General features: G+C 38.9%; 1 protein-coding gene across 7 annotated transcripts in view; it reads right to left on the reverse strand.

The window, feature by feature from the left end:
* Positions 1-25,672, reverse strand: part of NPNT (nephronectin) — a 92,031-nt gene that overhangs the window by 32,880 nt on the left and 33,479 nt on the right. For 5 of the 7 annotated variants that reach the window (XM_014544749.1, XM_014544746.1, XM_014544748.1 and 2 more), the window contains 6 exons: positions 21,441-21,533; positions 12,677-12,796; positions 11,268-11,387; positions 9,287-9,421; positions 8,854-8,976; positions 7,169-7,564 (listed from right to left, as the gene is read on the reverse strand). In XM_014544749.1, the coding sequence (XP_014400235.1) occupies positions 7,169-7,564; positions 8,854-8,976; positions 9,287-9,421; positions 11,268-11,387; positions 12,677-12,749 (847 nt within the window). In that variant the 5' untranslated portion in view covers positions 12,750-12,796; positions 21,441-21,533. Of the gene's footprint in view, positions 1-7,168; positions 7,565-8,853; positions 8,977-9,286; positions 9,422-11,267; positions 11,388-12,676; positions 12,797-17,059; positions 17,153-21,440; positions 21,534-25,672 lie in introns of all 7 variants that reach the window. The other 2 variants (XM_014544747.1, XM_014544744.1) reach the window with 1 other exon arrangement.

Below are 25,672 nucleotides of genomic sequence, written 5' to 3' on the forward strand. Positions count from 1 at the left end.
ATTCTGGGCCAGCTTTAGCTCTGAGGCTCGGCTCCAGCTATGAGGCTTCTGCTGCTGAAAGCAGGTTTCTGGCCTTTGTTTACCTTCTGTATTTGAAACAATGTTGCAATCCTGCTGGCTGAAGCTGGGCTGACTAAAGCAGGTTATTGGGGTTTTGTTTAGCTTCTATATTTGTAACAATGTTTCAAACTGCAAGCTCAGAGGCCGGCAGCAGCAGGTGGGGAACCTGGCTTTCTCCGTCACTGGAGCAAGCAAGCCTCCCTGTTCGCGTCAGCTGCCTGGCTGCCAGCTGCCATCTTGGCTGGCAGTTAATTTGCATAAGGATATGCTGATTAGCCAATGGGAAGGGTAGTGGAGGTACGGCTAATTACCATGTTTCTCTTTTATTAGATAGGATTATCGTAATAACAATGTATGGAGCCAGATGGGTACTTGAAATATTGGAGTGGGGGGGACCACTCTGTAAAGTACATGATTGTCTAACCACTATGCCGTACACCTGAAACTAGTACAGAATAATGTGGAATGTAAACTGAAATTGAAAAAAATACATAAAATTGAATAAATAAATGAAGGTAATAATATCTATTTTTTTTTTAAATCCACTGAATAGAATGTCAATCTTCAAAAAGAAGAAAGTGATGGAGGGAAAAAAGGAGGTAGGAAGGGAGGGGGGAAAGGGGAAAAATACTGGAAGCACAATAAAACGTCTCTCCATAGTATAAAAATAAGTAACAATCAGAAAAGAATATATTTTTTAAATTCTTAAAATACAGATTAATGTATTATATTAAACTAGGTTTTGTATGGAAAATTTGATTATATGATGATAATTTATTTTAGTTTAAAAAGTTATGAGTGATCAATCTATTCATTGATCTCTCTGCTCCACAAATAGTGTTGAAGTGCCAATTATGTAGCAGGCATTATGCTAGGTTCTGGAAATGTACCAACGAACAAAATAGAAAAAGATCCTTTTTTTCAAAAGCTTATATTCTAGTAAGGAAAGACAAAATAGACATTATAAATAAGTACACAATACAGTATATTAAAAGGTGATTTAAAATAAGTACAGTGGAGAGAGATCACTTGTGCTACTGGTGGTTGGGGAGGTCGCAATGTTGAATGCGAGGGGCAGGGTAGCCTCACTGTTAGGTTGAGATTTGTATAAAGAGGAGAGAGAGTGGGTCCAGCTGATAGCTGAGGGCAGAGGGTTCCAGGAAGAGGGAAGAGCTGGAATCAGAGTCCTCAGCTGGAGAAGTATGAGGAATGGCAGCTAGGCTAGCAGGGAGTGAGGAAGGCAGAGAGTGCTAGGAGATGAGATAGTTTAGGACTTTGTAAGACACTGGCAGGGCTTGAGTTCTTTCTGAACTAAGCGGTGCTAATGCAGAACTGTGAATAGTGACATCTCACTTAACTTTGAAAAGCTCACTTTGGCTGCTGAGTTGAGAAGAGACCACAGAGGGGCAAAGGTGGAAGCAGGGAGAAGCTGGAAGACGATTGCAGTGCAGGTCCGCAGTTGCTCCCCATAATTCTGCAATCCAAAAGCTGTTCTTGTAGCTCATTAGGTGGCAAAACTAACCTATACTTCACCTAACCTCGAGGTCTTTAGTTGCCAGTTATTATGAGTATTCATGAGTTTCACTATAGAAATATCAATATGCATCGTTATATCATGTACAGCATATGCAGATTATTCTCTAAAATCTGAAAAAAGTTGTATGCCACAACTCATCTGGATAAAGGAGGTTGGACCCAGACCCTAGGGGAGGGATGGTGTGGGCCAGGGGCGTAGCATTGGAGATGGCATGCAGTGGCCACAATCTATACATATAAAACCCTAATATGCAAATAGACCAAATGGCAGAACAACCGAATAACCGGTCTCTATGACGTGCGCTGACCACCAGGGGGTGTGCGTGAAACATGGCGGGCGTCAGCTGCCACGGGCTGATGGAGCAGGTGAGTGGGGGTGCTAGACCACGGCGGAGCTCCGGTGTCTGTCATCCGGGTGAGCCTCTGGTGGTTACTGAAAACTCTTTGCTCCCGTGCATCATGGTCCCATCCAGCACTTGCACCTGTTGCTGGCACTGGCCCTGCTCACACCCACTGCTGGCGCCAGAGCCGCCGCTTGCATTCACTGCCAGCGCCTGACCCGATTGCTTGGCACCATCAGCGGGTATGAGTGGTGGCTGCTGGCCTTGATTGTCCCTCAGGGCTTCTCCACCTCCCCCTGCTCCTGAGGGGCCATCAGGGCCAGCAGCCACCTCTTGCACCTGCTGCCGGTGATGGCCCCGCTCACACCCACAGTCAGTGCCAGAGCCGCTGCTCACACTTTCTGCTGGTGCCTGGCGCTGGTCCTGATCGCTCGGCACTGTCAGTGGGTGTGAGCGGCGGCTGCTGGCACCAATTGCCCCTGAGGGCTTCTCCACCTCCCCCTGCTCCTCAGGGGTTATTGGGACGGCAGTCACTGCTTGCACCCGCTGAAAGCGCTGGCCCCACTGCTGGCGCTGGCCCCAATTGCTCCACTCTGTCAACGGGTGCGAGCAGGGCCGGCGCCGTCAGCATGTGGGAGCAGTGGCAGCAGGAGTGGGGCTGCCGGCAGACTGGGGATCAGGGGCTGCGGTGGGAGTGGCTGGGCGGGGTGTGGAGGATGGGCCAAGACCCGCCCACTGCAGCTTCGCGGCCCACAGTTCCTTTCAAGGTGCATGAATTCGTGCACTGGGCCCCTAGTTTCAATATAATTTAAAGGTAGGGCTAACAGGATTTCCTTGTAGATTGGATGTGGGTATAAAGAGATTAATTTACTATGACTCCAAGTCCTTCAGCTGTAGCAACTGTAAGATGAAGGTGCCATATTGTAGGGTGTGAAAGACTGGGTGGAGTGTGTTTGGGATGAAGTTGAGGCACAATTCAACAACTGGTCTGAACATCTGGTTTCATCTAAACTGGAGAGGTTAAACAGGCAGGCGATTTTCAAGTCTAGAATTTGGGGAGAAGTCTGGGCTAGAGCGGTATTCTTGTTACAATTTTTTTTCTTATTTCCTTTTAGAATATCTTCACACACATTATAAAGAAAAACATTGTTTAATAACTTCTACCATTAAATAACATATCTTTCAATGTAAAGAAAAATATAACTGTTGAAGTTTGAGGCTATTTGGAATCTTCCAAACAGTGGCTGTAATTAATATCACCTGAAAATTCATGAAATGAGGACAGCCAGATTTTATTCTCAGACCTGTGGAGAATAATGGCTTAAGAAAATTAGTATGCCAGAAGTGAAGAAAATATTGAACAAAGAAATGGTGTTGAACTAAAGTAGCGATAAGGTTCCTTTCTGTTTTCACAGTGAATAAACACCAGTTATTTGTCCTGAACCAAACACTTGAACGCTTCCCTCATTCAGAATATACGCTACAATCACAAGATAGCAAATTAAGTGTCCAAAATATCCTCATTCACACGAACATTCACCAGCAGCTCTAGCTGGGGATGAAGTGAGAGGGGATGTTCATCTTTGGCAGGAGTGCCCACTGCTCTCTGTGGCATGCAGCCGCCTTGGCCCAGGATCAAGGCCATTCTCTCCCAGGGCCTATCTCTAAGATCACACTCTCTCAGAATGAGTGCTTTCAAACATCACCAGAACTCCATGCTCCCCAATTTTATCCTGCTCATTTCTACTGGCGACCTTCAATGTTATTCCTAATTCCTATGTGTGTCAGTATGGAGAAGAATAATGGGAAGAAAAAGAGAGCTTAAAAAAGGAAAAAACATTAGAAGACTCAGAAAGATGTTGATATCTATGTTAGAGTATCTTTTTATATGAAATAGCCAAGTTCTTACAACTCTACCTTAAGCAGCAGAATAATATAAATACTACAGTTACTTAAGCATCCATGAATAAACATTCCACTGTATGATTACGAAAAGATAAAGAAAAAAATAGAGTAAGAAAAAGAGAGACATGAGAGGGAGAAGGAGGAGGGAGAGGAGAGATGGGAAAGGAGAAGGAAAGTAAAGAAGGGGAGGGAGAAAGAAAGAGAAGGTGGGAGGATAAAAATGATCAGAAAATGTGCTTTTCAAAAGGAGACATATATAATACTCTTTGTAATACTTTAAGCAATAAAAAAAATTGGAATAAAAAAAAAGAAAATGTGCTTTTCAAAAAATAATAGTTATGCACATATAAATATGTTATTAGATCTACCATCTAAGCCCTCTAAAAAATCATATTTATTGTTTAAAATGTACACAATTACAAGTATTTCAGAATTGGAGAATCTCCATTTCATTTTAAAAGGACAGTGACCTAGAAGAAAACATTTGATTGAGAGTCACATAGAAGTAAAAAAAAAAAAAAGCTTTTCTCTTAAAAAAAAATCACGAAATTCAGTATTCTTTTCACCTAGTAAAAAACTGCAAATGCGTACAATCTAAAAGGAGCAAAGCTGAGTTCCATCAGGGAGTGGAAAAAGAAGAAACCAGTAACGTCAAAAGGAGAAGAGGAGAGAGGAGTGAATGCAAAGGTAGCTAAGAATAAACAAAGTGAAGCATGACAGGAAAATACAGGGAACAAGGCTGTAAACTGCAAATTTTGGTTTGGTAATAAAGGAACCTCTTCCTCCTTCAAAACTTGCTTCATTACCGATAGCCTTTATCTCCATTGGTGGCACCACCCTTTACCCAGCACCCATTAAAAATCTGGGAGTCTTTAATCTAGCCCAGTCCAGATCTAACCACCAGCTTACAGCACATACAAGGGACAGCTATGCAGTTTTTCTCATCAATCCTGACTTAACCCTCCAGTTTACTGGGGGTTTACTGCATACGCTATGCTGCTTCCTACCTTTGTGCTTTGCTATACTGTCCCTGCTAACTATAATGCCTCCCTTTTCTCGTCCCCTTACCCCATTTCACTCAGGAAGCTCCCCCACCCCAAACACTCCCTGCCCAAATACTGATTGGTACCCCTTCTCTCTACTCCCAGATTGTGCTACACAAATCTCTTTCACTAACCAAGTACCACAGTTAGCTTTTGGGAGACTCTTTTCCACCAGTCTGTAACCTTTTCTGTTTTATCTTTGTAAGCCCAGTGAATCACACAGGGCCTGGCATGCTAAAACACACTAAACAAAAAATGTTTACTGATTAGCCCTAGCCATATGGCTCAATGGATAGAGTGTCAGCCTGCGGACTGAAGGGTCCTGGGTTCAATTCCAGTAAAGGGCACAAGCCCAGGTTGTGGGTTCAATCCCCAGTGTGGGGCATGTAGGAGGCAGCCAATCAATGATTCTCTCTCATCGTTGATGTTGTTATCTCTCTTCCTCTCTGAAATCAATAAAAATATATTTTAAAAAATAAAATATTTAAAAAAATGTTTACTGATTCAATGAATGGACAGTTAGAGTAAAAGTTAAATGGCATGTGATACAGTAAGTTCCCCCTCTCTGAGAGTTTTCATGTAAATCTGAATATGTTAGGAGAATTGTCATATTGGATAGGAGCTGTGATCTACTATATGACTGATATTCCTTCCATTTCTACACACTTATTTGCCCAACTCTCTGACTTTTATTCAGGGTTGTAATATTTAATAGTATATGACACATACTTTATACAGCTGATTATTTTTATGAGTTTTATACTTATTCAATGCATGGCCTATTGCTGAAATGTCATCATAAACAGCTTATTAAAAATGTGCTACACAAAGGACCCCAAAAAGTCAAAGCAACCCTGAGAGAAGAAGAAAGCGGTAGGCATCACAACTTCCTATTTCAAGCTATGCTGCAAAGCTATAGTAATCAAAATAGCATGATACTGACAAAAAACAAACAAAACAAAAACAGACTCTTAGACCAATGGAACAGAATTGAGAGTCCAGAAACAAATGCAAGCATATACGGGCAAGTAATATTTGATGAGGGAGCCAGGAATACTCAATGGAGTAAAGTAGAAAACTGGATAATCATGCAAAAGTATGAAACTAGACCCCTATCTTACACCACTCATTACTTTGACATGGATTAAACACTTGGACATAAGACCAAGAAAACATAAAACTGAAAACATAAAACTCCAAGAAGAAAACATAGGCAAAAAGCTGCTAGACTAATCAATAAAGAAAAAGTAAAAAAGCTCCTAGACATGGATCTTGGTAATGATTTTTTGGAGATGACAACACACGAGCAACAAAATAAGAAATAAACAAGTGGACTACAAACTGAAAAGCTCCTGCTTATAAAACACTCAAAAAATATGCAAGCATTCATATGACTTACTGAAAACCAATCAACAAAAAAACCAATCAACAAAAAGACACCATGAAATGAGAAAAAAATGTGCAAACTATATACCTAATAAGGGGTTAATATCCAAACTATACAACTCACTAGCAAAAACAAAAAACAAAAAACCCCCAAATAATCCAATTAAAAAATGGGCAAAGGACCTGAATAGACATTTGTCCAAAGAAGATATTTGAATGGTCAGTTGGTACATGAAAAGATGCTCAACATCAATATTTATTAGGGAAACGCAAATCAAAACCACAATGAGATATCATCTCACACCTAGCATTAAAAAGACAAGAGATAATAGATGTGGGGGAAAAGGGAACCCTCATGCACTGTTGGAAGGATTGTAAATTGGTACAGCCACTATAGAAAACAGTATGGAGTGTCCTCAAATTTACAATAGGACTACCATATGATTAAGGACCCTATTTCTGGAAATACATCCAAAGGAAATGAAAACACTATATTGTAGAGATATTATTTGTATCCCATGTTCATAGCAGCACTATTTATAATATCCAAGACATGGAAATAACCTGTGTCCACAGATGAATAAATGAATAAAAAAATGTGATACACACACACACACACACACACACACACACACACACACTGAAATAACAAGAAGAAAATTGTGCCATTTGCAACACAGATTAATGTTGGCATCGTGTTAAGTAAAATAAGTCAGACAAGAGAAAGAAAAGATGATGGGTGTTAACTAGTTACTGTGGTAATCATTTCACAAATATATAAGTCAAACCATTATGTTGCACACCTTAAGCTTCTACAGTGCTGTATGTCAATTATAGCTCAATAAAACTGAAAAAAAAAACACTCAAAAAATGTGCGAGCATATTTATATGACTTACTGAACACATCTCCTCTGGGCTTCTGAGGATCTGTCTGTATCCTGTTGTCAACTGTAATCTCTCTTGGAGATGTGGTAGCAGCTGGTGCTATAGTGGTCAGTCTGATGATTGGTCTTTCCTGCGTTGGTGGTGGTAGAGGCCTTCTGAGTTCTGTGGGAGGCGGTGGGGGTGGAGGTGTGGCAGGCCACGTTGTTGGCTTTGGTGTAGGTCTTGTTGTTGGCTTAGAAGTCGGCCTGTTGGTAACAACAGGAGGAATATGTGGTGTCCTCAGAGGCCACCTAGTACTTCCGACATCAGGAATCCAATTACCGTGTCCTCCATCACCCTTTGAAATGGTACCATTTCCCTGTGGTGTATGAATTGGACCTGAAGGTTCAATCATGACTTTTGGAATATCTAAAAGAGTCAAAAGATTTAAATTAGTGTGTAACCCAAAAGGTAAAATATCAAATTGTAAAAAACAAGCATATCAAAATATGTGCCAACTAGATTTACTTTTCACATTTAGAATATTCCCCCTACTGTAAGTCATGCTGTTTTCCAAATAACAAATATGTGCATATATGATATATGATACACATTCATCTGGTGGGTGAATGCAAAAATTATATTGGCATTTCTATAATAAATTTGTATTATTTGAAACACAAAAAAGTTGTGTTTGTAAAGTGGGAACAGATGGTAATGAGATTTTTAAAATGCACAGATGTTCTAAATTTTTAAAATATGAAAAATGTATATATAGAGTCTATATTAAGTGTCCCTATGGTACATGTATATCATAAAATCATATTTAGAATTGTCTAAAGACTAATTTCTCTTCCACACTTCATATAAATTTGACTCATGTAAAACATTTTTATTAAATGTTATACATATTATTTTAGTTGATTTTTCTTCCCACTTATATTGCTTTTTTAAAAGAAATTTTCAGAGGTCACCAAGATCATCTGTGGAATATTTTTCCTTTATCTTCATCAAAAGAAATTAATATATAATCTGTCTGATACGATATACTCCTGGAGGAGCATAACACTTAAAAAATCCTTTAATCCCCATGATTTTATGCCCCAGGATTTTTAGTAAATATTTTACTCCAGAAATTTTAAAATTTATTGTTACATGAAATATATGCTAAATTATGGACTTTAGTTTATAAAACTTTCATCATGGAGGGTATTTTTTCATGTTTATCTACTAATGTATTCATACTACAAACAGAGCTTATGAAAATTTAAAAAGCAAAACAGTACTAAAGGTAGAGAAAACATAAATATGGGAATATTTTAGAATTAGGAGACATAATAAAATGAGGAACCAAAAATGTAGAATATATTCTGATTATCCCTCTATCATACTCTAATGCTAATGACAAACATTTATTTCTAATTTTAAGAAATTCTCTGGGAGGGCTCTAAAATTTGTCAGCTAAAGGGAAGCTACAGAGAAATTTTAGTCAAGTAATGGAATGCTTTTAAGCATAGAAAGTATAACCAAGTCTTTAATTTTAAAAAATACCTGAACACGTGATTCTATTCTTTGTAGAAAGCAGAGACTAATATTACCAGCAATGAAAATTGTACTTTTTTGATCAATTAATCGTGATCCTTTACTCCCCCAATAACAGCCCTTGTGCAATCTAATTCCCTGCTGGAATGTAGAGCTGGAAGACCAGTGTTACTCACACACGCAGCTCAGTCCGTCGCCGTGGTATCCATCTTTACATTTGCACTTGTAGGACCCATGTACGTTGAAACAGTGAGCAAAGCTGCTGCACTGATACTGACCCAGGGAGCACTCATCTATATCTGCATCATGAAGTAGGGAAAAGAGATGTTTATTGGGGAGATAAATAGAATGACATGAAAATATATAGACAGTTTCAAAAAAAGTTTTCTGCAATGTGAAGGTCTGTGTAAAACTGGCAGATAAACCAAAGAAATAAACTGCCTGTGCGTCCCGAAGTACTGGGGGTTGAACTGGACTCCTGTTTGTTTAGTGCCAGAACCTCCCCCCGCCCGCCATCTCCCACCCCTAGCAAGTCAGTCTTCAGCACAATTAAGAGGCCTTTCCACACCAGAGGAAGAAACAGGGAAAAGCAAAGACTGGGCTCCTTACCGTGACATTGGTATTTGCCTCCAATGTACATGAGGTCGAAGCCTTTATGGCACTTGCAGATATAACTCCCAAAAGTGTTGACACACTGCCTAAATCTAGGGCAGGAAACTCTTCCAGTAGCACATTCATCAACATCTGAAACATAAGCCAACTGTATTTTCGGAGCATGTTCAGATGAAGTGTATTTTAAAATAAATAACTGCCTGCAAACGGTTGCCTGGCACACAGTGACTCATCATAGACATTCGCCAGCTGTTGGCCCCACAGGCACCATAAATTCCACATCTCCATCTTTCAATTCATCTTCCTCACCCAGGCTGCCCTCCTACTGCAAGGCATCTTAGCACACACTGCACCTGTACCCACCTAGTTGCTTGAACTGAAACGTGAGTCATTCTTGACAGCCCTATTTCCCTTAACCCTAAGTCGTCAGGCCCACTTAATTCTACCTCTGAAAGACTATCTGAATTTGTCTCCTCTTCTCTTCACCCTCTGCCACTATCCTAGTCCAAGCTACCATCTTCCAGGTCTCCTAAACTGACCTTTTCCGGCCAAGCTTACTTCCTTCAAAGCATTCCCAGTCAAGTCGAAATAGTTTTATTACAACATATAATTGGATTAGTGCCATGCCTAAAGCTCTTCTACGGTTTCTATTTGCTTTCTGAATTGAATCATCATTCCTCACCAGGTCCTTGAAGGCTCGATAATAAACAGGCTACCTCACTGGCTGTATCTTAAGTCATCGCCCCTTATGCTCCCACTCTGTACTGAAGCCACATTGGGGTCTTGTTCACTCCAGTGCCTATATTGTTTCCACCTGCTTGGCTGATTCTTCTCATGGCCAATGGCCCAGGTCTTACTTCAAGGCTTTCCTTGACCATTATTTTCTAAAATAGACCCTCTCTGTTTCTCTCTCTCTTTCTCTCTCTCTCTCTCTCTCTCTCTCTCTCTCTCTCAGGTCCTCATATTAACACATAGTATTGTTTGTAATTTTATTGGATACTAGAGGCCCGGTGCACGAATTCGTGCATGGGTGGGGTCCGGCTGACCTGCCCCGATTGGAGTTCACTGGGCTGGGCCAGCCAGGGGGAGGGGCCATGGAAGGTTGGCTGGCCAGCCCCGCCCCCGATTGGGCTGGTTGGCTGGCCACAGTGCATATTATACTGACTAGTTATTCTGGCTTTTATATATATATATAAATATATATATTTGCTTCTTTGCTGTCTCTGCACCATTAGAATATCAGCTTTGTGAGGATCAAAACCTTGTCAGCTTTTTCCATTACTGTACATCCTGCATTTAGCATAGTGCCTGGAGTATAGAAAGTAATCAGTAAATGTCTCTTGAATAACTAAATACCTCCCTTCATTGAGTACTTACTATATGCTAGGTTGCTAAGCTCTTTCTATACTTGAGTTTATTTAATCCTTACAATGGTTCTACTTGTCATTACTCCCATTTTAAAGATGACTTTGACTCAAGTTCAGAGAAAGAAAGTCTCTTGCCTAAGGTTACATATCAAGTATATGGCAGAGTTGAATTTAAAACCAAAGCCCTGGCTCTTACCACAATCCTATACTACCTTCCCTAATTTTAAGGGGGGAAATCTAACTCTTAAATGCAATACATACAATCTAGCGCTATCTACCTGTTCAGTTTCATCAGTCATTGCCCCTTACATTCTAGAAATACTAAGCTCTGTTTCCCTGAACATTTTGCTCCTTGAAACTTCAATGCCTTTGCAGATGTGGTTCCCTCTGCCTGAAGCTTTCTCCTGCCCTTCATTTTTAGAAAAAAAAAGTTTCTATAGTCTATTCACAGAGAGGGGTCCTCTTCTGGGACATCTGATATCTTGATATCTTCTAAAGGATAGCTAAGACTTGATGTAAGTAACTGCCTTTTTTTCTTATTCACATCACCTTTCACTTTCTTCCTTTCCCTAGAGAGACCACAGTCAGAGAGGCTTGGCTTTACAACTCACCCACACAGGTCCTCCCATCCGGAGCCAGCTGGAGGCCAGGAGAGGGGCACTGGCACCGTACCTGTCCTTTGATAACATCACAGCCATACTGACAGTTTGCCATGGAGCACGTCAGGCCACCTGGAATGAATATGACTGGCTGACTCAGAGAACAAACTCTACAACTGAAATCACTACGCTCTTAACCTGTCCTGAAATCAGCGACACTGACTCAACAATGAAGACAAAAAGGCCTCAATTATTCAACAGGGGCGGAACGACTGTCCTCCTCCACAGATCAGGAGGATTACGAAGTGACCCAGCTCTGTTGTCATCTGGGGAAGGCCTCTAATGCATTTGAGGAATTCCAAGACAAATGTAAAGCTTAATCTCTTATAAGTTATCTGTAAATTTTCCCAGTGGCCAAAAACAGTGGAAAATTGAGGTTATTTTCCCCAGATTATTCATGCTAAGTGCTGGTCTCAAGTGAAGCATCCACATAATTGTGTCAAGCTCCCATTAAATTTCTCTAGGGACAGCAGATTTCCCACTGAGTTGGGCAATATTAGAGCAATTGAGCATCCCTGTCACATGTGATTTAACATGAACCCACTTCATTCCAAAATGTCTCATGCTAAGTAGGCCATGCTGAATAAAATTAGCTAACCTTTTTTATTTTATAAAACACAACTCAGAGAGAGATAGTGGATGACTGACTGATTGATAATTAGCTAATTTAACTGATAATTCAGTAAAAATAAAAATCAAATCACCGATTGTTGGATATCCTATACACACAACCTCAATTCAATGTTCAGCCTGCAGAGAATTTGATGGCACCATCCATCTTATAACACATCCAAATGATAGTAGGAAATCTACTTTTATGTTACTGTAATCATTCATTTTTTTTCATTTGAAGTGGATATTAATAAAAGGGACATAACTTAATCCTTAGACTATGACACTGAAATGTAAAAATGAAGTGAGAAGGTATTTGTGAGTTGTTTATAACCGAACAACAGGCTTGATGGATTCTCTACTAGCAAATAGTTTAAAGCTCATCTTTATGGGAAGCACAATGGTCCTAAAATAATCACTGATGCTCCCCTTCTAGCTGGAATAGCTCTAGGCCCAGAGTGACAAAAGGGAAAAACATGTTGGGAAAAAACATAAGAAAATACACTTAGTTTTATTCTTCTTCTTCTAAAACCATTTCCAAATCAATTTAATGCTGGCACCCAGGATAAAAGAATTCTAGCCATCTAAAAGGGGCAACCCTTCTTTTGATTTTCGATTGCTTAGGGACACATACAAACACACACTCCCATCCTGTCTGGGAGGCCACCTTCATTCTCATACCACCAGAGCACAACATGAAGGAAGTCAAGCCCACAGCACTTGTAAAACAATTAAGATTCTTGACATACTTGAGCAGGACCCATCCGGCATCAGCATGTACCCGTTGAGACAGTAGCACTTGTAGCTGCCGTAAGTGTTCATACACCTGTGCTTGCAGGGCCGCGGCTTCAGGCCACACTCATTCAGATCTGAAAAGAGTGGAAGTTGAAGCAGAAAAATCACAAAATGTCCGCACAAATGTAAACCATTTGAAATACTTCTCTATATTGAAAAAATGAAGAAAAGTGGGTCAAGCTATGGTAACCGGTTATTTACATAAGATGGAGCCTGTTCACACTGTCTTAATTTTAAGGCTGGCTACACTAGGGGCAACCAAGAGTTTCCTACAAGAGGTGACTGAAAGCCTTTTAACAATGAAGAGGCCGTGTGAGTTCCTGGAGCTTACATTATATAGGACATGTGATTCCGTCCTCTGGAGTACACTGTGCCTACCTCATTGTCCCTAAAAGAGCAGCATACTGACTCCTCGTAGTGCTCTGTCATCTATCTGACTTCAATATCCTCAAGCTATCTGGGTTCTACTCCTAGAGTCACTCTTGACAACACATTCTTCCTCTATCGACTTATTCCCCTCTTTGTTTAAAGAAGATATGAGAAAATATCCTGATTCTAACAGTAGACTGCTTTGAACTTCCCAAAAGAAAGCTCCATTTCCAGAGGCTAAGAGCTACAGGAATGAGAGTGATCACAATCGTGGTTTTTCTTGTTCAATCTTATAGATTATATACTGACCTCAGGTTAAAGAAGGAACTTCAGCTTCCTACTTTAGTAATGTACTCAAATCACAAAATAAACTTTAAAAAAAAAAACAACCCTCCAGTATGTTTTCATTCATTTGGTAGTTAAGAGGAGCATATGGAAATACTAATGAATAATACGTAATGGACTATCATTATGTATTTTAGGATTATTGGTTTAAATACCAATATGAAATGAATTAATAAATTGCACATTAGAATTTTCCAACCCAAGTTGAACACTGCCTCAAGTGAACATAAAGCTCATAATGACATATAAACACTGAAATAGTAATGCCCAAAATATAGATTTCATTAAAAATAAATATGACCACATGTTCATTTGGAACTGCCAGTATAATATGATGACCTATTAACCTGTCATCAAAGCAGAAATCTAGTTGCAAGCTTAATCTAATATAAATCTGACCTGCTGTTTATTAAAAATCTATATATTTCACTTAACTAAACCACCAACTTTACATTGCTTTTTAAAACCTGCAAATTATCGCACCTAAATTTTTTTTATATAATTTACTGACTTTCCAACTTGGTCTTTTTTTCTAACGTTCACACATCTGTTAGCAGGTCCCCAGCTGGGTGAAGCCTGGAAAGATTAAATAATAAACAGTTGTCACCCCCCAGGCTTTATTCAATTTTATACTTTATTTTTATACTTTATTGCGTCTTGCCCAGTTAAGGCTGTACCAAACAGAATTGTATTTCAGGATAGTTCAAAAACAGTTTTCCTCAAAGAAGATGCTTTGCAGATTATAGTATCATCAAAAATGTGACTTCTTCCTCTGTTAGAGTAAAAATTTTAAAACAAGAATGAAAGTAAAAGAAATTCATTCCACTTCTCATATTCTTCTACTTTGTATTTCAATATTTATTAAAAATTAAAGTCAGAGAATCTTTCCTCATGTTCTAGGAGGAATTGATTTTTATTCCTCATGTCCCTGCAGATTCTCACCTGACTTTGATAAATCCCTGACGGATATTATAGAATGTAGTATTTAAATCTGAGTACACTGTTAGGCAAAGGCTTTGTGTTTTAAATACTTTTCTGCACTAAACAAAAAGAAAATGGTACAGTACAACAACAAAAATAGAGTTAGGCCGAATTCCGTATCTCGAGGGAAGGATAAGTAAAAAGTGTCAATTAAGAACCCTTAGGTTTATTGTTAAGGAGACACAGAAACTTCTGTGGGTTTCCTGATGGGAACCGGTCAGGAGTTTATAGCTCCAGGCAGCTTATATGCACAGCATATTTATGCTGATGGAGATTTCTTCAGACACTGTCTCTGGACTAAAGCTGAGGCCCCGCTGAGGCAGCCTCTCGCTCTCTTGGCCAATGAAGGGAGGGCTCCTTAGCATTGCTCTGCGGGACTCCACGATTCAGACTGGGGCAGCTGGTGCTCTTCAACCCCAATCGATCCTTCCCTTCCCATGAGAAAAAGTACTTTGGGGTTAAGAATCACTAAACTGAAAGAAAATGAAACATCGGTAAGGTGTCCTAATTCCCAAAGAACCTGGGATTCACTGAAACAATATGCAACAAGGGAACATGCATCGTTCAATGGTATGTGTAGAGACATTGATTATTTTACTGTTGTTAAATTGACATGTAAATATCCAAATATGTTGGGAGCAATCTGAGAAAGCCTGCTCTGCCGGCCACTGGCTCTCCGTGCCAGTTCCCAGGTGTTGAAGTTCACAATGGCTGCCCTTACTCTCCCACCTGCCACAGGCACCTGTCTGCTCAAAACTTCACAAGAGCCACTGCAGAAATGATGAAATAGGGTCCCACCACAATCCATACTTATCAATATTTAGTAAATACCAGACTTTTGCTCAAGCAGGGAGCTTCTAAAGATCAAAAGCATCCAATATCCTGGGGATGAACATCTTTTTCCCCAATTTTTTGTCAGGTTTCCATCCTTGATTATTATATCTTATTTTCTTAGTGACCTGTTGCCTTAGAAAACTGAGTTAATATAGGCTGCTTCCAAAAATCTCTTGGAGTACAGAACTAGTAACACTTATGTTCCTATCAAATTAAGTCAGAAATTCAAAAATGACACTTTCAACTTATAGTAAATGCTCCTATAATAATAAGTGGAACAATACACATAACATAAAAGTCTGCTTGATTACACTTTATAAATCTTAAAAGTTGATAAAGAAACCTAGGGAAAAAATCTTTAGTGTGTTTATTTTAAATTTACTTTAATCTTGCTCTTTCTCTAGGAGTTTATAATGTAATATAAATTAAAAGGGAAATATTTAATTAAAAAATTAATGAATTCTATCATGGACTTATCACACCAAGAACAGAACTTCACAAGTAAACCACTTACATTCAAATGATTTAATTATTAAGTGTGCAATTCTTAAAGAGCATCTATAAGTCAGGAGTATACTTAAGCAGGTCGGTGGATTCAGGAGCTTGAGGGAGGGGGACAGGGAGAAAGGAGCTGGTCTAGAACAAAAATGCAAGCTGCATAGCATTATAATTACACTTCAGGGGGAAAAAGAATAGAAATTTTATTAGCATGCAGACGCTGAAAAGTAGCTTGAAAATCTCCAAGAGATTCACTACATCAGACAACCCAATAGGGGTTTTTTAAGGGGAAATAATTATTTGTTTAATGCACTTGCACTTTTTTTCCCCTTTGAGACTTAAACTGGGCAATGACTCAAAAGTCTAAGCTTTTACATTTTATCTGACTAAAGTGGAGGTCAGAGGGAAACAGATGTCACTATGTCAACGGCCATCACTTTTAAACTTTGAAGATAGCAGTGACACAGTGACTGAGATTAATCCCATGGCCCTGATTCTTTGTGCAGAAGATGTACACATCCATCAAGTCCCCCATCAGCAGAGAGAGAGTAATTTCTAATTTATAGGATTTTAATTCAGGCATTCTATGTCCCTCAATCTATCAGTGGGTGAGGGGTAACTTTTTTTTAGGAGAACTGTAAAGGCATGCAGCCACCTGACCTTCCTACGAAACTTTCCAGCGTAATGAAGACACTAATATTTGGGGTGTTTCCATTCTCACAGCAGCCCTGCAGGTAAACAGGGCAGGAATTACTCTCCTCCTATCACTAATTGTTTTGCTAACACCCAGACACATGCCGTGACTTGCTCCTTACGGGCTGTGATAGAAACAGAACTTAGGCTTTCTAATATTAGAAAATGTACACAAAATGAAGGAAGCTAATGTATGTTTCATTTCTGGTAACCTAACATGCTACACCCTAAGGATGGTGGTGAAGAGGACTTGCTCACTTCTAAAACCTACTTAGCAAAAGCCATCAAAACCCCAATCTCAGTTGCTCTGATATTCCTGACTTCATCTACATATGAAAACAAAAGTGATTTTGTTATGTGATTTTTAGAAAACACTTTGAAGCCCAGAAAAGAAGAAGAGGAGCAACGACACTTGATGCAGTGAGAGGACAGCAGAGGCTCCAGACAGCAGAGCACAGAGAGTCTGCAGCAGGCGACGGCCCTGCTGCCTGCTTCACATGCTCAGTGCTGAGGCTGGGCGCTCTGGGGCGCGTCTTCGGAACAGGTGCAAGAGGTGACACACCGCGGGAAGCCGTGCAGGTAGGAGGAGCAGACCCCCCGAGACAATGCACGCTCACCCCTTGAAGGTAAACTTGTGGCTTGCTGATCCAGGGGTTGGAAAAGAGGCTGCTCACTGCCTTGGTCAAGAGGAGTTGGGTAGGAGTGCTCGTCTTCACACCAGGAAGAAGGTAATAAGAGTCAACTTTGAACTGATGTCATTTTTAGCCCTAAAAATCTTTATAAGTATATATTAAACAATTACATCAAGTTGGTGGAGTTCAAAAAGAATACTTTACCAAAGTTAGTTTCTAGTTTTTCCAGTTTCTCTCTCTTTTTTTTTTTAATTTTTACTTTCCTGAAAATTTGTCACCGCCATCTTTCTTCCCAAGAACACACACACACACAGTACAAGTTAATCCGTCATTCTCATACAAATTTAATGGGGGAAAAAACAGTAAAAAAGGGATAGTCAATTTTAAAAAAACATGATTTTAATCATCAACAATGAGAGAAAACTAAAAGAACAAATAAACAATGATGATACAAATATTGATTATAATCAACCTGCTGTGTGTCAAGATCCTGAAGTCTTAAATGACCAACTTACGACTTTTCCTTATTATGTTGCGCAATAGTTTAAAATACTCCAAAATTACACACAAAGTTATGATTTACATAAAGACTTTATTTAAAAAGATAGCATGATCAATGTTTTCACTCAAATATAAAAACTTATGTCACATTTAGGTCACATTTAATTAGAATATCCATAAGAAGTTTTCTGCAAAAAAATAAAACAAAATAAAGTAACTGTTCCCATGGTTAGCTTACTAAAAATATTGTGAGATGGGTGAGATTCAAAAGTAGAGAGTCAAAAAGGCACTCATATCCTATTTCAAGACTATTACATTGGTAATAGTCAGTTAAACTTCCAAATTAAATGAACACTGGTGTCTGTGTTAAAATCACACAACCTATAAGAAATTACCTCGATATTAATGTTAATGCATATAGGCTGTTGTGCTGAGAAAAGCAATCAACTCTGAGAATTAACTAGTCCACCAATGTTTACTGTCTGATTATGTGCTACAAGACACTAATTCTTTTCTCGGGATAAGGAATTCAATATATGACACATGAACCATGTCAAAACATTAGTAACTGATGTTTATAAATTGTTTCTTCTGTACTCATTATAAAGCACACTATGAATTCAAAAGAATATCTTTCCTTAAAAAACTGCAATGACATGATATATTCCATGCTAAAAATAATTCCCTAGTGGGAAAGTTATAAAAATATTATTATCTCTAATAGTATCCTTTCTTGGCTGAAGTGGAAAGGGGATTTGTATGGGTACATAGAGACTCAAGGAGGGGGAAAATATGCAAGAATAAAATTGCCAGAGAAAGTAAGATGGAAAAAAAAATCTTGCCAGAGTTCTGGTTAGAATTTCACCTACTGTGAAAGATACCACATACCTTATAGAATATGACAATGATCAGTCCAAGCCTATGGTTTTATATGTGATCCGACTATAGCAATCCAGAAAATGACTGGAGGGGGAGCAAGTCACCAGGAGCAGATTATACTAATCTTGTGACAGGCTATTAAATGAAGCCAGTTCCAAAGTGGCTTCTCCCCAGGCCGCTCCAACAGCGCTCAAGTGCTTGTCATTTACTCCTGCTGTCCATGCAGCCAAGCAAGCTCCCAGGGAATGACTTCTTAAAGTACACAATTTGCAACAAACTTTTTATGCAGATCCATGCCTTATACCCAAACCAACTTTTAATCAAAAGCTAATATCTAGTTCTGTGAAATTATTTCAAGGTACCTCTTCTTGACATGTCTCTCCTCAAGAAAAAAAAGAAACTTATTTAATTTCCTGTATGTTTTCCACTTTATTAAAATGTATGGTCCAGATCAAAAGTCTATGCTAATTTGTTATGGAGACATAGAGCAGGTATAGACCATTTGCTCTATCAGCGTTTCTGGGGGTCCCTCGACAGCTCTCTGAGTTACCCCGCTCACTCAGGGCAGCTTCTCACAGGGCTCGTAATCCACACGGTAAAGGCTAAGGTACCAGACACCTCCATGGGACTGTTTCAAGTTCCTACAGCTTTCAGGACCAAGAACTCTTGTATGAAACAGTCACTCACTTAATAAATATTTACTGTACACTAATCCTGTGCAAGTCATTTTAATAATAGTTTTCAGGAACCCAGAAATCGGAGAGACAATACAAAGGGTTCCTGTTCTCAAAGGGCATACTTCTTTCCATCAGGAACTTTCCTAATTGCTGTTTTGGTAAGGAAGGCCACAAGAAAGACGAATGAAACACATTCATCTTCACTGTAAGCTGGAGCTTTCTATTCAAGATTGGATTTGAAATGACATTTTCAGTGTCAGCACAGTTTTTGCAGGTGTAAAATCCCATTTTGCTACTAATAGAATCCTTTTCCCCCTAAGGAACAGAGTTTTGGGAGGCAAGATTTCAACTCCATATATTTCAATTTTTCTCTAGAATTACTGAAAAAACAAACAAACACCCAACTGGTTTTTCTAAAAAACAGTTATTATATTTTCTAAAACCAGTTATTATTTCTGATAATAAGTACATGGTAAACTGGTTTTCTGAAAATAAGAGATACTCAGAGATGAATCCTTGTTCCAATAATAGCTTGAGAGTCTTCTGAAGCATATTAAAGTTGATGATGCGCTGCAAATTAATTTAAATGAATTTTCTCTGCAATCTCAACGGCAGCTATTTGGAATAATCTTCTTTATATAAATTCCTGGCATCAGGACAAGAAGTTTTATGGTGTGGACATATTAATGACATCTCTGATGATTTGTGTTCATCACTTTTAAAAAAGAAGCATGCTGGGACTTTAAGATGAACACTAATAACTCAATAATTAAAACCAAACATGCTGCTACTTGAGAAAGACAGAAGAAGGAAAACCAAATGGATTTTTAAAAGAGTCAACTGAGGTAATAAGAACCCCATTTATTTAAAAAATACTACCCAGGCATGTCAGGTAAATTCCAAGTTAAAAAACATTATCTGAAAAGAAGCATTGAAAAAACTTGGCTACCAATCAAGTAGCAGATAATCTAGAAGACTCTAGAATAACAGCTTGTCCTACCATTGGACATGTCACATTTTACTGCATGGATTTCATCCAGCAGTGCAGAAACAATTAGCTATACCTTCAAACACCAGTGTTCGGGATGTTGTGAAAACTACGTCTACAAACACGAGTTTATAGGCACACCTCAAGGAGTATCAGATACTGAAGAACAACAGTGCTTCAACAATATCATTTCTGTATCAGGTGAGGTCAAGTTCATATCTTTGAGAAAGTTAGACCCCTACATGATTGTTTCATTTGACATTTAAAATGACAGGGAGTATTGCTTTAAGCAGTAAGTTAAAAACTGACTATTTTATCCTTGTATCTTTCTAGTGAATTCTAACCATACATTTTCTTTACTTCTGGGGGGTTTTTTGTTTGTTTTTTTGTTTTTTGTTTGTGTGTGTGTGTGTGTGTGTGTGTGTGTGTGTGTGTGTGTGTGTTCTCCTAATGGTAGAAAGTTTTGGGTTAAAAAGACAAGCCTTGTCATACTTGTTAGCATGAACCAGAGGATCACATTTCCAATATTTTCTTCATCCACAACTAAATTGGTAAAAAGAACATGAATTCTATAGACAATAGCTCTAAGTTGATATAGTAGGTCTTTTACTAACTAATTCTATGAACTTGGACAAGACACTTATATCCCTTCAACTAAACAATGAATATGTTATTTTTAATAACTTGATTATAATAAATACTCTACCTCCTGATGTTGTTGTAATAATGAAAATAGATAATATATGTAAAATACCTGGTGTACTCTTAGTGCTAAATCAATGTTTGCTTTTATAAGTAACTGATGCCAATTAAAAGTAACTTGCTAAGTCCATCAAAATCTTTATTTCTCAGAGAATACAAGCTGGTCAACAGTTAAAGGGAATTTAATCGCAAAATAGACGGGCTCAAAGTTTGAAGGGACCTCAGAATTTCAAATCAAACGTCCTACCTGACTGTGAGTATGAAGGTCTTTTCACCAAATTGGGTCCAAGGAGCCTAATAAGGCTTCTCCACTGGTTAGTGGCAGAACAAGGAGCAGCAGAATGTAAGGCTTCTAACATTACTGACACTGCAATTCTCTTTTTCAAAATGCATTTTAATTATCAGCAGTGAATGAGAAGATGAAATTCTTTTAATTGTCCTTCGATGAAATGAATTCTAAAAGATTTACCATTATTATATTTCTATCTTTCAATAAATGCAGCTCAAATATTCAGAACAATCGTCATGAAAAAGTGGCCAGGCATGAGAACTTAACATTTTTATATCAGGCAGGAGTAGAGGGGGCTCATGATTGTTGACTGTGTCACACTCTCCCTACCTTGATTGCAGGTTTTGCCGGCATATCCAGGATGACACTTGCACTTGTTTGGTCCGATACATTCACCGTGTTTGCACTGTGGTTGGCACACAGCTGTGAAAAGAGAATATCATGCATTATTTCTAGATCAGCAGAACATCAACCATATAGTATCTACATCATGTACTAGCTTAGTAATAAAAAAACCCAACAACTTAGAACGTATAAAAAGTAGCAGAAATATACAAAATCACTGTGTTCTGGATTGGTAAGCACTGTCTAAACCACACATTAACACACCTGTGTTATATTCATGTGTGTGCGTGTGTGTATCACTTTGGGCTGAAAAATTGGCTGAACTTGAGGTCAATACTCTAATAGTCAGAAAAATATGTAAGACTATGCATAAACACAACTGGTGTTTGTTAATAGTTATAACTTTGCAATAACCTGTACTCATAACTTCAAACTCATTCTCTCAAATACAATGAAGTCCGTCCAGTGTGGCTCGGAGGTTGAGTGTCAACTCATGAACCATGAACCAGGAGGTCTCGGTTCCATTTGGGAAGGGCACATACCCGGATTGCAGGCTAAATCCCCAGTAGGGGGTGTGCAGGAAGAAGCTGATCAATGGTTCTTTCTCATCATTAATGTTTCTATCCCTTTCTCACTCTCCCTTCTTCTCTCTGAAATATATTTTTTTAAAATACATTTCAAAAAGTTGTTCTTAATCCAAAGATATTGTTTAACTACAGATAAATTGTTGGAAGTCCAGATAAATTTCCAATTAAATAATAAAATACTATTTTATTGGAAACAGTATTCCTAAGTATAAAATGGTTCAAAATAAACACTGCAACTCAATCTTTTTTAGAATTTCAATTTAAGAATACCTCTGTCATCTTGCTTTTTCTTAACCTTAGGTGGGTCGCAATTGCTCATCAATCTATAATGGCTTTTCTATAGCCTATCACAGCAAATAAAAATATCTATTTTTCATTTACTATCTTCTATCAACTGAGTTTGTCTTTCCTCAAGACCCAAAAATGCTACAAAATCATCATTTAAATTTTTCACAGTCTTTGATTCCTGCCAAGATACTGCTTAGATTTTTTTCTGTTTACTCTCTATCAATGATTCTCAGCTGCGGGTATTTCAGCCCCCATGGGACAACTGGCATAAATGGAGACATTTTGGTTGTCACACTAGGGAGAGTGTGTTCCTGGCATCTAGTTGGTACTGCTAAACATCTTACAATGGTCAGAGAGCCCCTTCCCCCTCTCACACCCCCCCCAAAACAAACAAACAAACAAACAAAAAACTATTCAGCTGAAACTGTGATGTTGCCAGACTGAGAAACCTTGCTTTGTACCAAATATGTGCATGGGGCTATGCCAGATACTAGAACAGAGAGAAAACATTGTATAGCATGGTCACTGGTGTCAAAGAGCTTATAGTCTAGATCAGTGGTTCTCAACCTTCCTAATGCCGTGACCCCTTAATACAGTTCCTCATGTTGTGATGACCCCCAACCATAAAATTATTTTCGTTGCTACTTCATAACTGTAATTTTGCTACTGTTATGAAACGTAATGTAAATATCTGATATTGTATGTGTTTTCCAATGATCGTGACCCACAGATTGAAAACCACTGGTCTAGATGAAGGGACAAAACAAGCATGTTTTTAATTTAAAGCAACATTTACTTATGAATAAAATAGGTGACACATACAAAATTTGTAAAGAAATCACGCAAGCATATCCATATAGATATGTACAGAAAGCCTTGTAGAAGAGGCTTGAGTTGGATCTTGAAGCTTGAGTAGAAAGAAGAGGGAGAATACTACCCAAGATAAGGAGAATTGTGCAACAAAATAGGGGACACTAAGGAGGCTTGGAAAGACAAAAATGTGTGTGTGTGGGGAGGTGGTAAATGCTGGTAGAAGAGTGAGAAGTAGGCAATCATGGGTGAGCGGTATCAGATGATGACGTTCCCTCAATTTCAGACAGAGGAACATACACTTTATCTATAGAAAATGGAAAGTTTAACACCGTCAGTAAAATTAACAGATAAAAATCAATACTCTGGGAATATTAGCCTGGTGATAATATGTAGAAAGTCCAGTTGACATGAGGAAGGAATGATTTGTGTTTGAGACAGGAAAAGACGGGCTTCAGTAACCAGAGTGAAGAGCTGACAAGTCGTAAAAACCAGAGGGAATGGGGTCAGCAGTGACCCTGAGTTCTCAAGTCCCCGACACCTGCTCCTTCCCCTATTGGCCCCGGCTGTTCTCTATTCTGGGATATGCTCCCAGTTTCTGGCAATTCTCAAACATCATTTCCTTTAAAGCTCTATTATTCCTGTGAAACTGATGTGAAGGTTATTTTTGGTGTTTTCTACACTTCCTGACTCACCCTCACTAACCTTCCCCTCACCTGGATTCTATAGGCCTATTTGCCAATTTTACTCCCAGGTCCTCCCTGCCTACTTGTCACTCCAACAGGACCCTGTACCACTAATGAGCCTTAGACAGTGCTGCTCAGTAGGTATTTAATTTGAAAGCTTGCAGAAGTAAAGAAGGAGAAAAGTGGACAGTGTACATGGTAGAGAAATGTGCTTGTTTAAAATCTGATGTTAGACATGGCATGAAATTCAAAGGGAAGCCATTTTTTTCAGAACTGTAAAAATAAATGATCTAGGAGTGCCTTCCAATATAATATTTCAGTCAACTGTACACCTGATAGATGGTTTAGATGCAGTTTTTGAAACAAGTCCCACAATAAGCCATTTTTAATGTAACTTTTTAAGTCCCATCACCAAGAAATGCAAGTTGAAAAGAACTTTTTTTAAACTAAAAAAAAAAGATTTTCCATAAATATTAACAATTATATAGAGAAACAACCTGAATAAATCAGGTATCTGTGAGGCACCCAGATTGCTATATTAAAAAACAAAAGAGTAAAGATCTCAAAAGCAGTAAATGTAAGTCAAGGTAATCACCTCTCAAAATAAAAGGAATTTGAAAACATCTCTAAAAACATGAAAAAGTAGTTTAGAAAGTACCACTTAAAAACATGAAAAAGTGTATTTGCAAGAGGACACTTTATGAAATAATTCCACCTGAGGCCCCAGGCCCACTGCCTTTTGACCCCCTGACCAGCCTGATGACTATCCATTTATAGTGCTTTCAGGCACTTCACAGGAACAAAAGTTTCTATTGTCCCCCTCCCTCTCGTTGTTTGTTCTCCGTGGAGTGCCCTAATCTTGGGCACATCAAATGCACACATTCCAGGAGGCCAAGGATGTTAATGTTTCCTACATGTGTAGGGAGTCAGTATTTTCAAACTGCTGTTTGCACGTCTATCCATCCGACAGACTATGCACCAAAGTAACCTATGACCTATTTATTAGTCAACAGCTATTAAATGGGATAGGGTAGTCAAAGTTGATATAACCATTTTGTCCTCTTACAAAAAGAAACTGCTCTTAAAAATGTTGTGTAAAAGTCCTTTCTCCTATTACCTTGCTGGCATGAGTCTGCAATGGGATTCAATAAATACGTATTCAACATTTGTTATATCTAATGTAGTCTACTAGCCAAGTGTGGATGAAATGAGAGTCACAGAGGATATAAAAAAATAACTATGAAACTGTAATACATTGGCCAAAACTTAACAAGAGCTGCGATAGAGAGGTGAGATAAAAGGTGCGGGGAAGCGGGGGCAGATAATAACTGACTAGGTTCTGGAAAAGCCTCCTGCAGGATATGCAATCTGAGCCATGCCTTAGAGGTAACTAAGAGGCAGAGACACTGGGAAGGGGGACAGAGCCTTTGAGAACAGAAGTAGAGTACTGGGGAAGGACAATGAAGAAGGTTCTAGAGAGCCAAGTGAAGCTGTCACGTGAAGCTGTCACATGAAGTGCTTATAACAGCAGATGGGAACAAAAGACAGGCTAGGCAGATCATGAAAGGCAGAAACCGCCCAGTGCTTACAAACATGTGTTCTCTTCTTCTTTAAAACAGACTGGCTTGCCCTGACCAGTTTGGCTCAGTGGATAGAGCATCGGCCTGCGGACTGAAGGCTCCCAGGTTCGATTCCAGTCAAGGGCATGTACCTTGGTTGCAGGCACATCCCCAGTGAGGGGTGTGCAGGAGGCAGCTGATCAATGTTTCTCTCTCATCGATGTTTCTAACTCTCTATCCCTCTCCCTTCCTCTCTGTAAAAAAAATCAATAAAATATATTTAAAAA

This window comes from Myotis brandtii, unplaced genomic scaffold (assembly GCF_000412655.1).
Source record: "Myotis brandtii unplaced genomic scaffold, ASM41265v1 scaffold38, whole genome shotgun sequence".
In the NCBI taxonomy this organism is placed as follows: domain Eukaryota; kingdom Metazoa; phylum Chordata; class Mammalia; order Chiroptera; family Vespertilionidae; genus Myotis; species Myotis brandtii.